The sequence below is a fragment of the Diadema antillarum genome, unplaced genomic scaffold (genome assembly GCF_040938485.1).
Source record: "Diadema antillarum isolate AM-2024a unplaced genomic scaffold, OU_Dant_1.0 scf00000211, whole genome shotgun sequence".
NCBI lineage: Eukaryota > Metazoa > Echinodermata > Echinoidea > Diadematoida > Diadematidae > Diadema > Diadema antillarum.
The window spans coordinates 2849494-2864876 of NW_027271100.1; the positions used below are offsets into that span (position 1 = coordinate 2849494).

At 41.0% G+C, this 15383-nt stretch overlaps 1 protein-coding gene across 1 annotated transcript; it reads left to right on the forward strand.

The window, feature by feature from the left end:
• Positions 1–1844: 1844 nt before the first annotated feature.
• Positions 1845–14824, forward strand: LOC139724330 (targeting protein for Xklp2 homolog). The gene is made up of 14 exons (XM_071635473.1): positions 1845–2074; positions 3282–3431; positions 4159–4689; positions 5140–5335; positions 5767–6027; positions 6733–7021; positions 7352–7544; positions 8271–8415; positions 9093–9318; positions 10147–10251; positions 10881–11057; positions 12222–12362; positions 13261–13375; positions 14018–14824. The coding sequence occupies exons 1-14, from the start codon at positions 1969–1971 to the stop codon at positions 14296–14298; spliced, it is 2916 nt and encodes a 971-aa protein (XP_071491574.1). The 5' UTR covers positions 1845–1968; the 3' UTR covers positions 14299–14824.
• Positions 14825–15383: the final 559 nt, after the last annotated feature.

Below are 15383 nucleotides of genomic sequence, written 5' to 3' on the forward strand. Positions count from 1 at the left end.
AATAGCGAAACATCCAAAACAAAGTCAAACAAAATGATCGCAATAAAAATAATGTGGGTCTCACACTTTATTAAGATCGCTCTGTTTTGGATATCTTGGCCATTTCAAAACCAATTTCTATCGAGTAAACATTAAATCCCTCGTGGAATCACGTCAAAACAAGAAAGCCTAGCTGAATACTCAATACCATCCCTTTAAGGGGTTAGGAGCAAAATGTTAATCTCAGTGAATAAAGATAAAAAAAAGTGGTGTTTCTATGCGGTGGAAAACACTTAACGTGAAGGCTCAACTAACCTGATATTCTTTTATGGGTTTGAGTGATTTCGTTATCAATCATATTGAATGCGTTGATTTGAATCTGCGTCTGACCGTATGTAGGTCTCATCACTGATGGGCGCGCGTTATTTCCAGTATATTGTCGTTGTGGGGTGTTATTTATAATCAAGACGTACATTATAAAGTGTCTCGGGGAGCAAAACGGACCCTTGGGTTTGTTTTTCCAATGGACAAGAGTAAAGCAATGCTTCTGAGAAGGACTCATTTTTGAAATGTGCCAACTCTATTTCACAGTGTATTCATATCCCTAGGCCTATACCGTGTAGGCCTATCAACTAACATTGTTTAGATTTCTTTGTTTCTTTATAGTTAAATGGATTAAAAGGGTAATGACATCTCGTTACTTTTATTCCAATGTATGCGTCTGCATTTCTTTTTTTTCTGCAAATACTGATTGCCCACCCCCCCCAAAAAAAAGATGCATTTAGGTATATCGATTGCGTATACTCCTAGAATCTGACAAAATAATGAAACCAAAATCTCTTTTAATCACCCAAACATACTGTAGATCCATGCTGTGAAAATAGTAGGGCCTTATGGACCTCGAACAAAATGTATTGCACTCAGGTAAGTCGCTCTTATACAGTGAAAAATCTGATAAGGGGTATAAACGGACAGCAGTGGTCCACTGTGAGCATGCGTTTGGGAGGGGGGGGGGGGACTTCTTCCAAAAAGTTTTTCAATTATATAGGGCCTATTATTTTTTAAAGAAAACTAAGGGATTCGGAAGAAAATAGTAATAATCTTTAAGATAGAATTAAACAAAAAATCTGGTTAAACAATTCCTTGAAGCAGATGAAAATTCAGTTGTTGTTGTTGTTGTTGTTGTTGTTGTTGTTGTTGTTTTCAATTCAAGCGACTTCTTCACATTCTGTCGTCAGATAACCAAAGGATAGGGTAATAATGGTTGTCCAGAATTGCAATACTTTTGTTACTGGTACTCGCTTCTTACTCGTTGAAGTCTGTTATTGTGTGCGCGTGTATGTCAATGTGTGTCTGTCTGTCGTCTGTCTTGGGAAAAAAAGAAACATATTAGTGTTCTACGCTTGTGAAAAACTAGCAGAAAATACATTGTAATCTTAGAAATACTGAGTAAGATGTCTTCAAAAAATGATACTATTTTTTTTTTTCGCCCTCGTGTTCTGTTTTTATAGTAACATTACTTCCTTATGAGATTACTGTTAGCTACTGTATCATGTTCTTTCTTGTAAATGTACCACTGTATTTGTGGTTGATCAGATCAGGGAGGTGGAAATTTGTAATACATTATGTACATGATGTGTTTTGAAATGATTAAATTGAACTGAGAAGTCAGCAGCCCCTGCAAGTGTTATTACAAAATGGACAAGGCGTTTCAAACTACACTGTACGAAGAGTTCTGTGGTACATACTGTAACTATGATTTTTTTTTTCGGCAAATAGATGGCGCTCTATATTCGCTTCACAATGCACAGCAAGACTCTGATTGGCCAGATACAAGCGGTGAAATTAAAACGGGAAGAGCAACAATAAAGCAACAGCACAGCCGCCTCCGCGCTCCGTTGATTTGAACTCGAGCTCGTATTCGTTCTTCGTCACCAGTTTCTCGTAGAAAGTCATCACATAGATAAGGGCTTGATTATTTTCGTCAAAATGGAGGAACGACCGCAACTCGACGACAAGTACGAATACAACTGCCCTCAGTTTGTGGACTTCAGCATGCCGCAAACGAACGACGATAGAGCCGATGAGTACTTCGGTAGGTGGACCGACATGGTTGTGCGTGCATGCATGTAGGCCGTGCAGACACCTACGCCTAGGCAAATTTGAATATTGTATTATTGGATGTGTGGTGTGGATGTGGTGAACCGTGAACGTGTGTGTCTGGTCGTTGAAAATGTGATAGAGTCTAAACTAATGCTAACTGTCAGGCTTCCATTGCTCGTAGGTACCGACGTACTGTAATATTAAAATAAATTATTAATATCCATGTATACTGAGGACGTAGAACTAATTGAATAAGTATTGTAGATATTTCGAATTCTACGTTCCAGATCAGTCCGGGAAACCCGTTCATGAGGACCGCTCCCCCGTAAGAAGACTGCCCCCGCCTCATGAGGACCCCGGAGTTCCTCATACTGACCCCGGGGGGAAGTCCTCACGAGGACCCCTATTCACTTCTTTTTCATCTCACATCTGACGTATAAATTGTCGCAACTTTGCACTGTGATTTTTTGTTACACACACATGATCACTATCCATGATGAAAAGAAGAAAAAATCCTGTCTGTTTTTTTCTCAAAAAATCGAGTTTTAATAAACCGATGCAGAGCGCCCATCAAAACACGGGCGCCAACGTGTTCGCACAATGCCAGAGCAGACTGCCACACCTAGCGGCCTGATCCGTCTAAATATTTTCGGTGCTTTTTTCTGCGGCTCGCACATCTCTGCGTGCGAATCAGCCTCGTGAAGCTGAAGTCTGACATCTTTTCACACAAATTCGTAACGAGAAAAATGAAATCAGTACTAACCTGATCTTGTATATGTTATATTCCAAATTACTATTCCACACCAGTAGGTGGGTACTCCAGTTTGTTAGCAAACTAATCACTTTGTCAATTCTCCAGTCAATGGATTAGAAATTTGTGCGCATGCGCTGGCCGTCAATTCAGTCTGGCTCTTCCAGGTTTCTCTCGACCGAGTCACATTAAGTCATCAATTCGAACAGAAAGGAACTATTGACAGAACCAAACGTTACACAAACCCTATTGTAAATACTTTAACTTCACTGGTAAGTCTTCAAATTGAATAAATTTTTCGATTCAAAGTTGATATTTAGGTGCGATACTACCTAGTCACGATCCTGACTGCTACAGTCCGCAGCCCCATTACGCTATGCGTATGGGGCTGCTGGTCGCAGCTAAGTTACTAGGAACTGTACACTGTTCTTTTCTTCCCACCTTACAGACTTTGATCATGAGAGTGGACAGCCAATCACGTTTGGCGATGAACCAGACACAGAAATCCCTCAAGACTTCCAAGAACCATCTGAACCAGAAAAAGATACAGCTACTCATGCTGACGACATACACAGCACTGAAGATGAAATTACTTGTGGTAAATGTGCACATCCTCATCAATTCTGTGTAGTTGGTACTTGCTGCTTTTTGCATTTGAGACTATGAAAAGCTTGTATTTCTCATTTTTGTTGAACATTTATAGAGTAATCTTGAAGTGACCAATTTCTGAAACCATGTCAGACTGACAAATTAATCGGTTTACAAGGATAAAACAATCCTTTTTTTAAAACTTTTTTGTAAATTTATACTTCTGTACATCTATGATCTATAATTGATTACTCTTTTAGATAATACAAGCCCAGGCCTCGAATTTCGCCAATTCTAGGGACAGGCAATTTCTGGTTTAAGGGGCACTCTCTCTCAAAATTTTTGAAGGACAGCAAGGGAAAAGTTGCAGTAAGCATGGTAATTTTGAGAGAGGCATTGCGGCAAGTAGATAGGGCATTGCGGCAAATTGCCTTTTGCCTCCCGGGTAATTCGAGGCCTGCAAGCCATTTGAATTTGATATGGCTGACACATTCTATCCGTGACATTGGGGGGGGGGGGGGTTATGCAAGGTCACATACATAAATACTTGAAGAAATCTTTCAGTCTTTTGTTTGGGAAGCTGTTTGTACTGGTACTCCTTTTCAATTGGACATCTTAACAGTTTTTTTTTCCTTCCCCTTTTTGTCAAAATGTTGGTATTTATGCCAAGAAAAAAAAAAGTGTAGTTCACAAAATGATTCAGTTCTGCCCAACAACTGTCTTCATGTAATTCACAGAGCGAGTTCTCAGTCCAGCCCAAGAGTGCCCGGTGAGTGCTGAACGAGTGGAGCCTTCAGGTGAAATGACACGTGACCAGGGACATGCCAGACACCAAGTGGACGAGAGGGTCGGTAATCTTGAAGCAGAGACTCCTCTGCAGACTGCCGAACCTGCTGTGACAACAGATGTTGGAGGAGCAGATGATGCCACAGGCGTGGAGAGAATAGAAGACAGAGAGACTGAAGAATGCAAAGAGCATGCACCTGCCAAACAAGTGCCAGAAGTTCGAAAAGAAACCGCAGGTGTTGTGGACAGTGGAGAGACCGTGTCAAATGAGGACAGTCGTGAGCAAGATGTGAGAACAGAGGATTCAAGAGATGCTGTCATGGCCGTCGTTGACGAGTTGCCCGCAGAGGCAGGAGGTCAGAGTGAAACGATGGAAGCTCTACCAGTCGAGAGCGCAGACCATGATCAGGAGATGACACAAGCTCCATGTGAACCCATGCAGGATGACGTACAGAAAATGGAAGCCACTGAACAACACTCAGGTAAATACATGTCTTTGAATTTCAATAAGTGCAACGCTATTGGTATCCAAGGATCTACATACATTTATGACTTTTGTTAACTCATGAAGATGTCTGAATTGAATATTGAAATCTATGTGTTTCTCAATATCATCAACTGTCCATATTCTCTTGAGATTGAAGCACTTGTGTGCATTTTCTTACATTTACATCACTTTTGATAGCTTATGCTCAAAAAGAAAATCATGGTGTCCACCAGTAGTTACATTTGTCAAGAATTTCATTCTTGTCAAAATGGAGCATAAAGTATCTAACAATTTTCTGATGATAGTACAATTCTGTGATTGATTGATTTACACATGGATGTTAAATGTATTTTGAGACCTCTTGGACCCTATTCCTATTCTGGGTCTGCAGTTTTGACAATATACCGAATCTTTGATGTATAACATTTTGTAATCCTCAACACAGAATCACATCACAGTGAACCAGAAAAGGAAGTGGCTTCATCGCAGAGCAAGATTCCATCAAACCTTGTAACGAACTTTGAACCCACAGCACCCTTGGCAAGGCCAGCACCAAAGAACATGGTGACTTCATGGGGTGCGAGGAACGATCATGATGGCGGAGAACCTGTCAATCGGCAGATGGAGACTAAAGAAACAAAGTGAGTGGGAGTTTAACAAGAGAGCAGCCGATCTCTTGTCATGCCAAGTATTGTTTTGGGTGACTGTGAGCTACAGGTAGCTTCTAAGGACATATCATAACTAGCATTCAAAGAAGAAAAAAACATATAATTCATCCCTTATTACGTCTGCTTTCTATTTTCAGTATAACATTGAAAAAAAATATTCAACGGATTTTAGAATTGGCATCAAATAAAATGTTTGTAGAATATAATTTGAATTACAATTCAGTTTGCTCTTGCACAGTTTACAATGTAGCTTGGAAATGGATTATAGCATCATGGTAATGATCTAAAAACTGATGGAAGAACACTACTCAGTCACTATTGTTGTGAAAATATACCCAGGTCTACAAGTTAAAATTTAATTAGAATACGGTAATACCAAATGCATTTTGTACACGTTCATTCAGATCCAGACCAACAACCAGGAGGTCAACCCGCTCCCTAAATAATGACAGCAATCTGAGACGATCAGCTGGCAACATGCAACGCCGCTCACTACGCCTCAAGTCCCGGTCCAGCGAGTCTCCGGCCAACAAGAGGAGGCGGGTGTCTGAACAGTCCCGTGGCCAGGGCAGCGCAAAGAAAGCAAAGCCAGCGGCTCCTGCGCCAGCCCCTGCCAAGCCCTTCGTGCCGAAGCTCACTATGCCCACCACTCCGACTGTCATGAAGTATGCTGTGCAAACAAGAATGTATTGTTTTCTAAGTACTCTGCCAAAAAAGATCTACAGCAAGAGACCAATATCTTATTTCCTCACATGGAAAACTTATTTCTGAAAGCAACTGACTGATTAGTTTTACATCAAGACATCTGATGGGTATTATTGATTTGACAGCAGACATTTAGGAAATATGTGTCACTTACATTTTTACCACTTGTTTTCACATTTAGATGCTGTAATTAGCATTTTATTCCTGAAAGGTTGAATAATTAAAACTTTAGGTTTGTTGATAGAGTAATGCACTCAGTACCTTGTTTCTGAGTTTTAACAGATGGTCATTTTACAAAAATGTCAGTGCAATAACTGAGAGATTTGGAGTACTGGAGAAGAACCCAACAATGTGTCAATCTAAGAAATCAAGCATCTTGTCTGAATGCTTATGATAGCTTTGAATGAATCCAGAAAAGAAATGTCATAGATAAGTTTCTCTATTGTTTGAAAGAATAAGGGTAGGGTTATGTATATTTCAGAATCTAGTCAAAATATTGGAGAAACTGTTGGTTGATTTTCTTCGTTTTCAACAATGGTCATTTTATTACCAATGAAAAGTGAAATGCAGTTTTTTTTTTTGTGAATTTATTTTTTTAGCAGTCTTTTACTGCAGTGTTCCATACTTTGCCGTGACTAATACATTATCACACACCTTTCCAATAGACGCAATAACATCAAGCCAGGCGCCCAATTCAAATCCACCGAGCAGCTGGAGATGGAGAGGATAGCGGACTTCCGCAAGCAGCTGGCAGAGCGCAAGAAGCAGTCCCAGGCCTCCTACAAGAAGGTGCAGGGGTCCAGCGCGTATCAGCCGCTCAAGGCGGTCATCGCCCCCACCAAGCCAGAGGCATTTAACTTTGAGACTGACCAGAGGATCAAACAGCACCCCATGGCCACCAGGCAGGACGCAAAGAGCTTCCAAGACAACTTGCGCAAGGGCAGGTCCTCCCCTGTGAGTGTTTCCCAAGATTTGAACTTCAAGATTTATTGCTATTTTCATTTGCATGCGAGATTTTCAGCGCTCAGCTCTTCATATTATGCTCAATATTTATTTTTTGGATTCTAATTTGGAATTTCCAGTCCCAAAAGTACTGGCTAATGTACAACTAGCTGTACCATTGCATTTTGGTGTCTCAATATCACTTTAAAGGGAGAACATGAACCATGTCAGACACGACCAGTATATGATCTTTTCATAGTTTTAATGGACCACTTGATATATGAAAACAATCACAATATATGCTATGCAGTGACACGTGACAGTGGTTTTACACATTTCTAGATCCCAGCACAGCGAGGCCCAACAGTGCCCAAGCCATTCAAGTTGACTGAGAACAGGAAACGCAAACTGGACAACGCCGAGGCCGCAGGCGTGAAGAGTTCCCCGTATGTCTCCATGGCAACAAGAATAAATCAGTTCCAGACCAAGACACCACAGCGCTACCACACAAGGCGAAGTGGAGAGCAGCAGAAAGGTGACTTCATCGTAGAGTCTCATACCATTGTTGTTTTTCAGGTGCACATGCTACTGTGAACTGAGGTATTTAGCCCCACTATTTCACAGAGCATTTCTGACCCTAAAGCCTCGGTCACAACCTGTTGTACTTGCAAGTGCGTTTTGTCTTCTTGCAAAAATGTGGACAAAATTTGGGGATCCGTATGTAGTAAGTACCACCTCAGTACGGATTTTGGAGCACGCAGACATGTCATAGAACTTTTGCTGCATTCGGGCTAAGGATTCATAGCAAGTAAGGGTTGACGTGCCCCCTCTTGCTCTTGCCTCTCCCTCCCCGCGTTTCTAGAAAAACGTGAATGCCATTGTCTCCGCTATAAATGTACGGACTATAAACACGTACAGTGGGTTGTGGGTTGTGACCAAAGCTTTAGTATCTACTACAACTTTTGATTGTGTTTGCATTCTTAATGTTCTCAATATAACAGCTGCACAGTTGACTGTAGAACCAAGAACTCATTCGATCTACTGTTTCAATAGAATGCCTCAGAACTACACCTCATGACCTGGTACAAAATGATAGAAATACCTTCCCTCACATGGTCCAGCATGCAGGTGCCAGACACTTTTGCAAGTATGTTTAGAGAATAGTTTTTGTTATAACTCAAATATTGATGCTTTGAAGTATTATTGAAAGGCTTCCAAATGAAGGGCTACAAACTTCGTGTTTGATGTGTTGCCCCTGCAGATACTTCCCTCCGCCAAGAGGCAGTCCAGAAGCCCAAGCTGACCTGCCCCAAGACCCCCAACCTGGAGAGCAGAACCAGGAAGCGACCAATCACGGTGCAGAGTGCTGTCGAGAAGGAGGAACAGGAGGTGATGGAGATGCAGAGGTAATTGGAACACGGAGAATCAACCTTGATGCCGCCTTCTCTTCGTAGCTGTCACATGGTTGTGGTCTGTTGGTGATTTAGTATGGCTTGGGACCGGACTACTGGTCGTAGAGACTCCAGAATTGTATTCCATACCTGCTGAAATGTCATAACATCCATTTCAATGCTCCAACCGCAAATTATAAGACTTGCTTGCATTACCTCCAGTTAACTTACCGTACATCTAATCCAATGCTACTCAGTTGCTCTTGGTTACTTTTAGCCACAGAACTTTGTTAGGGGCATATTAGAGGTCACAGAGTTTATAGTGTAAAAAGGTCAAAATGCTACCTTTATGTGATGCTTTGATTCATAAAGGTTTTGATGAAAATGAGGACTTTCTGCAGCTGTTACAAATGTATAGATTTTAAGATAGATAAAGTAAAGGTAAATGCGTCAGGATACTTCAGAATCTTACATACTATTTCACACTTCATACTATATGTGTCTATATCATCAATCCTCTGGATACAAAGCATATGGGTGGTGGAGTAAGATAAGGGCATTAAAGTTCCCATAACCTTTGATTTTAATGACACCTTATTGCCCTTATCTTTCTCAACAGACAATTTTTATCATGGCAAAGACCATTATCAAAGTGTATTGGACTGATGTGATTTTTTTTTTCCTCACCACAGTTACAAGTTCAAGGCAAAGCCTGTGAACCCGCGTGTCCTGAGTAACCTCAACGTCGGGATCAAGATTGTGTCCCACAAGGAGCCCACCAAGCCGGTAGGGTTCAGCCTTGAGAGTGAGCGGCGGATGAAGGAGAGGGAGTCCAAGAGGGAGGAACAGAAGCAGGAAGAGGAACCCTATGAGTTCCATGCTCACCCTGTCTCCTCCAAGATGCTGGAAGGACCAACAGTAAGAAGACAAATATATGACTTTTATTTGAATATGGTCTGTTGTGTTCTATCCTAAATTTGACAAATTTTTTTTACAAGTGATTTTTAAAAAAAACAAATATATTTATAAATTTTATTTGAATATGGCCTGTTATGTTCTATCCTAAATTTGACGAATGTTCTCCACAGATGATTAAAAAAAAAAACCCCACTGTGCTTTGTTTACTTATTGACAATGTCTTGTGAATAATTGTCAGTGAACAGGGATAATATAATCCTCCTAGTCCCTTTTGATATTACAGTGGTCCTTCTGTGGGACTGAAGCATTGTTCCACCTCGACGGTTGATCTTACTTTGTGGACAGTTTTATATTTGCTTGTCTTATGCATGTTTGTTTGGTTTAGCAAATACTGGAAGGTGCATGGGCATGTGAAAGATTAAATGACTTGAAAAATATGTGTATACCGGTACTCACAATCCACTTCATTTTTGGCAGATAATGTGTAACAATGTTGTAGCTACATTTTTGGCAAAGCCAAGATTTGCGAATTTGATGTGCACTCAAAAGTTTTTTTCTACCCTATATTCATTGAATGCCAGTGGCAATTCATAAAAATCTCATCCTAGAAAGAGGCTGTTTGCTCCAATTTGCAGAAAATGTCGTGCTGCAAACATTTCTTGCTTTACAGCATGACAAATAGAGCTGTTCGACCACTCCATAGTCAAACAGATGCTATCGAGGTCGTATGAACTCAGTCTCAGCATGGATTTCACTCCCACTCTATGAAATCCTTCCTTAGTTAAGACCGATGACTTGATGACGCACTGTTTAATTTTTCCTTCCAAGGGTCTCGGTCCATCTCTCAAGCGTCCTCTGACGTGTCCCAAGTCACCAGCCTTTGCCCTGAAGAACCGGGTGCGAGTGAAAGAAGACAGTGCTCCCGAACCTGAAGTATGAACCTCTGCAAGATTTATGTTGCATTGTGATCCTGTAGGGCCAGCATATAAACTTCAGGATACTTCCTGCACTTTGTCATTGATCTGTATTGAATGTCTCCCAGTTTTATACAAAACAAGATATTCACATTTCAAATTTTATACTGCCATGTGTGTGTGGATATCTTTTTGTATGATCCAAAGAAGTGTAGTATTTGAGGTGTATATATTACACCAGGCATGTACATCTTTACAGTTTCATGATGTAACACAGCTTGAAATCTCAGTCTGACTTGAATAGCATGTAACAGTTAAGCCCTCATGCTGTATCAGTCTATTTCATGTCAAGAATATAGGTAATGCTCGTGATATTGTACGGGATTAGAAGCGTACCATAAAATAGTGAGAGTACTTTGAACTTAGAATACTGATTCCAGTTTAATTGTATCAGTCTATCGGCCATCCAAAAAAAAAAAAAAAAAAAAAATAGCCTGGTAATGATTCCTGTAACATTCTACAAAATTAGAAACATACTGTAAAAATCAGCAGTGAGAATTCTTTGTACAGGAAGAACTGATTCCAGTCTACTGTATCCCTAAAGAATGCTGTAAATGAAAGGCTCTTCTTCCTATCAATGTGCTGCAGGAACACCACTCTCATGTCATCCACGCCAACCCCATCGTCCATGTTGGGGTGCCCTTCCGGCCGCAGCTCTCTCACAAGATGACGGAGGCGCAGCCGTTCTCCTTTGAGAAGAGGGACAAGGAGATGATGGCGCGCAAGGAAGCCAAGATCCAGGAGATATACAAGGAGGAAGAGAAGGTACCTTCATTGCTACACCAGCCTCATTTGCTGCATGTTTCTTTGAACCAGCTTGTGGCTGGCTAGTCTGCGACTTTTCTTCTTTGTTGTTGTCTTTTTGGACGCCACCTGAATAAGGTCTAAGTGGCTTGCAACATTATCTAAGTCACTGCATGTAGGCTATTTTGCTGACGAGTTGTGCATTTGAATAGATTCCTAGCTAACCCATTGAGGACGAGCTGATTTTGCAGCAACGCGCATTTCCCATAGACGTACCAGCCAGAGTATACCGGGGACTAGTCTTCAATGGGTTAATGTGACAGTGGGAATGATACAGTTCTAATGGCCTGAGTCAGAACAAATTATTCGTAGATTGTTTTTAAAACATGCTCCAAGTGAAACACTCCCTTATTGATCTAAAGAGCAAAAAGTGTGTGTAATCTTGTACTGCAAGAGAAATTAATGTGTCACAAATTCTCCCATACACTTTGTCTGTGCAGCTCATTGAATGTCTCATGAAGCTATTATTTAAATGTGTCACATTGGGGATTGCTGTTCACGAAACTTGCCATCATTGCAGTCGTCACAGCGACAGATGTAAAAGGCTTGATCAGCTTCTCATGCAATGCTTGACATGATTGGGTATTTTTTTGTCTTTCAGTGATTGAAAATCTCTATGGAAGACTTGGCCCACATGAGTTGTACCATCAAAATCAATGAGTCTTATTTGTGCAAACCTCCCTTTCCTCACTCATGATTAATGAATAGATGAAACAACCTTTTAGCCTATCATGTCCCACAAATTTTGTTGCAGAAAAACTCATCTTGCTATTATCAACTTGGCATTTCTGGGTTTCATTGCATGTAATAGCTACATTAAGATTAGATGGACCTTGTTAAAGTGTAATGTTTAAATGTACACAAAATCAAAGAAATGTACTGAAATTTAAGAATCAGTTATACATAGCAATGAAGAGGCTTTTTAAAATTGCAACTAAGACAAACAATGATAAATGAATAGGAAAGTTCTGAAAATAAGAGAATTTGAACTCTTTTGAAACACTTAAAATGAATTAATACAATAGCACACATTATGATGTAAACAGGCAACCCTCAAACCACAGAAATATGATTATTGGGACTTGATTTGATGAATACCATCAGTTATTTCTCTCCTTCCACTAGGCTCGTCAGTTCAAGGCCAAGCCCATCCTGGAGAAGGTCTCGATGCCAGAGAAAAAGGTGAAGCCCACCACCAAGCTAGAGCCCTTCAGTCTCTCCATGGAAGACCAGGGTGCCAAGAAGGCCGAGATATGGAGCAAGAAGGTCAGAAAACTGGTTCCATGACGTTTGCTCCTACGACACTTGCTCCCGTGAAATATATCCACACTGAGCTAAACATAATTTCTACCCATAAACACAACCCTGAACCCTAATCCTAATCCTCACATCATGAACTAATCCTAAGTCCGTGAAGAAAATAAGACCAGAGCAGTTGTTGCTGAAGCGAAATGTGGTGTCACCCAGAAAAACGTGTCACAATTTGCAATGACTGTTACCCTTGGCTGGACAGGTGGAAAGTAGTCGCTCAGTCTGTTTCTTTGTCTGTGTATTCTTTCCCATCTAGTCAGGGGAAAAAAATGATGTGAGGTTGGTAATTTATCCATGTTCTCACAGACATAGACAGGTGAAGTATAGGTGATTTCATATTAAAGTTTTGCTGTACAAAGGACACCCCATTATAATGAGCTCGCTTACAAAGTACTGCTTTTAAATGAGGTGAATTAGGCTGTCCTGATTTTCCATTACTTGCATTTAGTTGATCTCTGTTTTATAGCATGTTTACGAGGTATTGGTTATAATGAGGTAAAAGCAGCAATCCTGGCGACCTCATTATAACAGGGTTTCCCTGAACTCCCTATGTAGTTTGTAGTACATGGTCAGTCTATTCAGTTTGGCCTATCCTGAAAAAAAAAGTGAAAAAAAAATCCTTTCTTAATGTTTTTGAAACGCTGAAATTTATACATGTAAGTGCATTCTAATGTACGTAATATGATATTGCTGTTTGTCTCTTCTTTCTTCCTCCACTATAGTGTACATGCTTTACATAGATTTTATCATGACATATGTGATGGTTCCGAGGTGTTTAATTGCATTAATTTTGTGCTCTTTTGTGTGTTAGAATGGAAAAGTGTGAAATATTCTTTTGCCTTGTCTTTTCCAGATGGAGGAGGAGCTGAATGAGCAGCGAGCCATGGCTAGCGCTTTCAAAGCCAAGTCAGCTGAGGTGATCTACAAAGAGCCTTTTATTCCCCAGAAGCCAAACAAGCCTCTCACAGGTAGGCTGCAGTCCCAAACATTTCTGTCCAATTTTTTCCATTACTGGGGAACCTTGTTACAATGAGCTGCTTGTGATCACTGACATTGCCAAGTTACATTGGGTGTCGTGATAGATCAGCAATACTTAAGAGAGTACAAAAGAAATGGGACCTGCGGAATCACCATGTTACATAAGGTATTTCGCTCTATCAGACTTCTTTATTATGAGGCTCTACTGTACATGGTGATGATGCTTTGAATTAGATGTTACTTTCCTGTAATGAAGCATTTAGTCGTTCTTTATAAGTGACATAAGTCTGCAACTGTGTGCCCCTGCTTGCTTCTTGTCTAGTGCATACGCATACATGTTTTTTCATGTATGTGGTATAATTCTGTATGCTCATCTTAAATATGATGCTCTATTTACAGAGCTGCCATGTCTCCTTGATTCTGCAGGAGGCTTCCTGAAAACTTTATTGTCTCTGGATGTGAAAATACAATCTCCCTGCTTTTGAGGGTTGAATGCTGGCAGTCCCGTATTTATTGTTAAGCTAACCAATCCACTCTTAGACCAATTTCTGTGGTGTGTACATGAGAGACTCATGGCTTTATCTTTTGTTCTTGTGTCCCCCTCCTCTGCTCTCTGTGAATGATCTACCCAGAAATCAGCGAGTTCACCCTGAACACGGACCGGCGCGCCGTGGAGCGGGAGCAGTACGAGCAGTGCCGGCTGCGAAAGGAGCTGGAGCTGCGGGAGAACATGCACCAGCAGAAGCTGCTCCAGGAGGAGGAGGAGCGTCGCGAGATTGAGAGGATGCGACGGGAGGAGATGGTGCACAAGGCCAACCCCGTCAGGCACTTCAAGGCGGTCCACATCGTCCCCAGCGACAGACCGCTCACCGAGGCCTGCAGTCCTCATTTCTCGGACAGGTTCCAGAAGTAGCGAGGTGTGGAGCTACGCCGGCTCTATGACAGATACTTGCAGGGAAACCCTGTTACAGTGATGTCGTGAAGACTGCTACAGTGTAATATTATCTTGTAAGTGGTATGTCATTGTAAACATAAAGAGACCAGCTAAATAAGGTAATGGGACAGTCGGGACCACTTCAGTCGTCTAGAGAAAAGTGGCACTTGGTAAGTAAGCAGCTTTTTTTATTAGGGCTTCCCAGTGATCAGGGCTTATGGTCATAAAGAAAGAGGGATTGCTGCTGGTCATGTCTCGAATAATATGATGTACTCATCTTCCTCATTTTCCTCCTTGATGTCATAATCTGTAAGACATGCTGTTATTCATTTGGTATCTTACTGCATGTCAATGAGCTGGCAGGATCACTTTGATATCTGTAACAGGGATGATTATGGAGAAGACTGTAATCTGTTTGCTGTGTTTGACTATGTGTTAGTCCTCATGAGAGTCATGATTGATTCAAACATTGTTTTGATATGACAGGCAGTCAGCCCATTACTGTAAACCCAGAAATTTTTTTTGTGAGTGAGATTATCGCGAATTTTGCAAGGAGCCAAGATTCTCAAACGTAAAAGGCTTGCAAAAGTTTTGTCTGCACAATGCATCAAATGCCAGTCGCCAATTGGCGGAAGTGTCTTTGCTGCGAAAAAGGCCATCTGCTCCAATGCGCATAAGTTTCATGCTGCGAATGTTTCTGGTTTTACATTATTATGCAAGCCTTGTCTTATCCCCAGTTTTTCCACCAATTTGTTCTTGCCAGCAGGTGAGGAATGTCATCTTTTGCAACACAAAGTGTAACCTTTGCAACTTAACGACAGTAGTTGTGTAGTGTATGCCTCATCTTCTGAGAGGAGTGTTCTACTATTATCACTGCTGCTCTGCCCCCTCTAAACAATGTTGACTTCCCAAATAGCCAAAGTTCTGTGTTACCAAGCAGCCCTAGATGTACAAAATATACTTGACTAGCTTTAGGTTCTTGGAATACCCTTTGTTTGCTGCAACAATCTGCTCCTCGGTTTTTGTTCTGTTTTATTTTTTTCCCCCATTTTGAGCAAGCATGA

Bases quoted from the DNA above. Each gene is read 5' to 3' on its own strand.
- LOC139724330 (XM_071635473.1), top strand. From the start codon at position 1,969: ATGGAGGAACGACCGCAACTCGACGACAAGTACGAATACAACTGCCCT. The intron at 4,690-5,139 runs GTAAATACATGT...TCCTCAACACAG, and splicing joins AGCCACTGAACAACACTCAG to AATCACATCACAGTGAACCA. The intron at 12,363-13,260 runs GTCAGAAAACTG...TGTCTTTTCCAG, and splicing joins CCGAGATATGGAGCAAGAAG to ATGGAGGAGGAGCTGAATGA.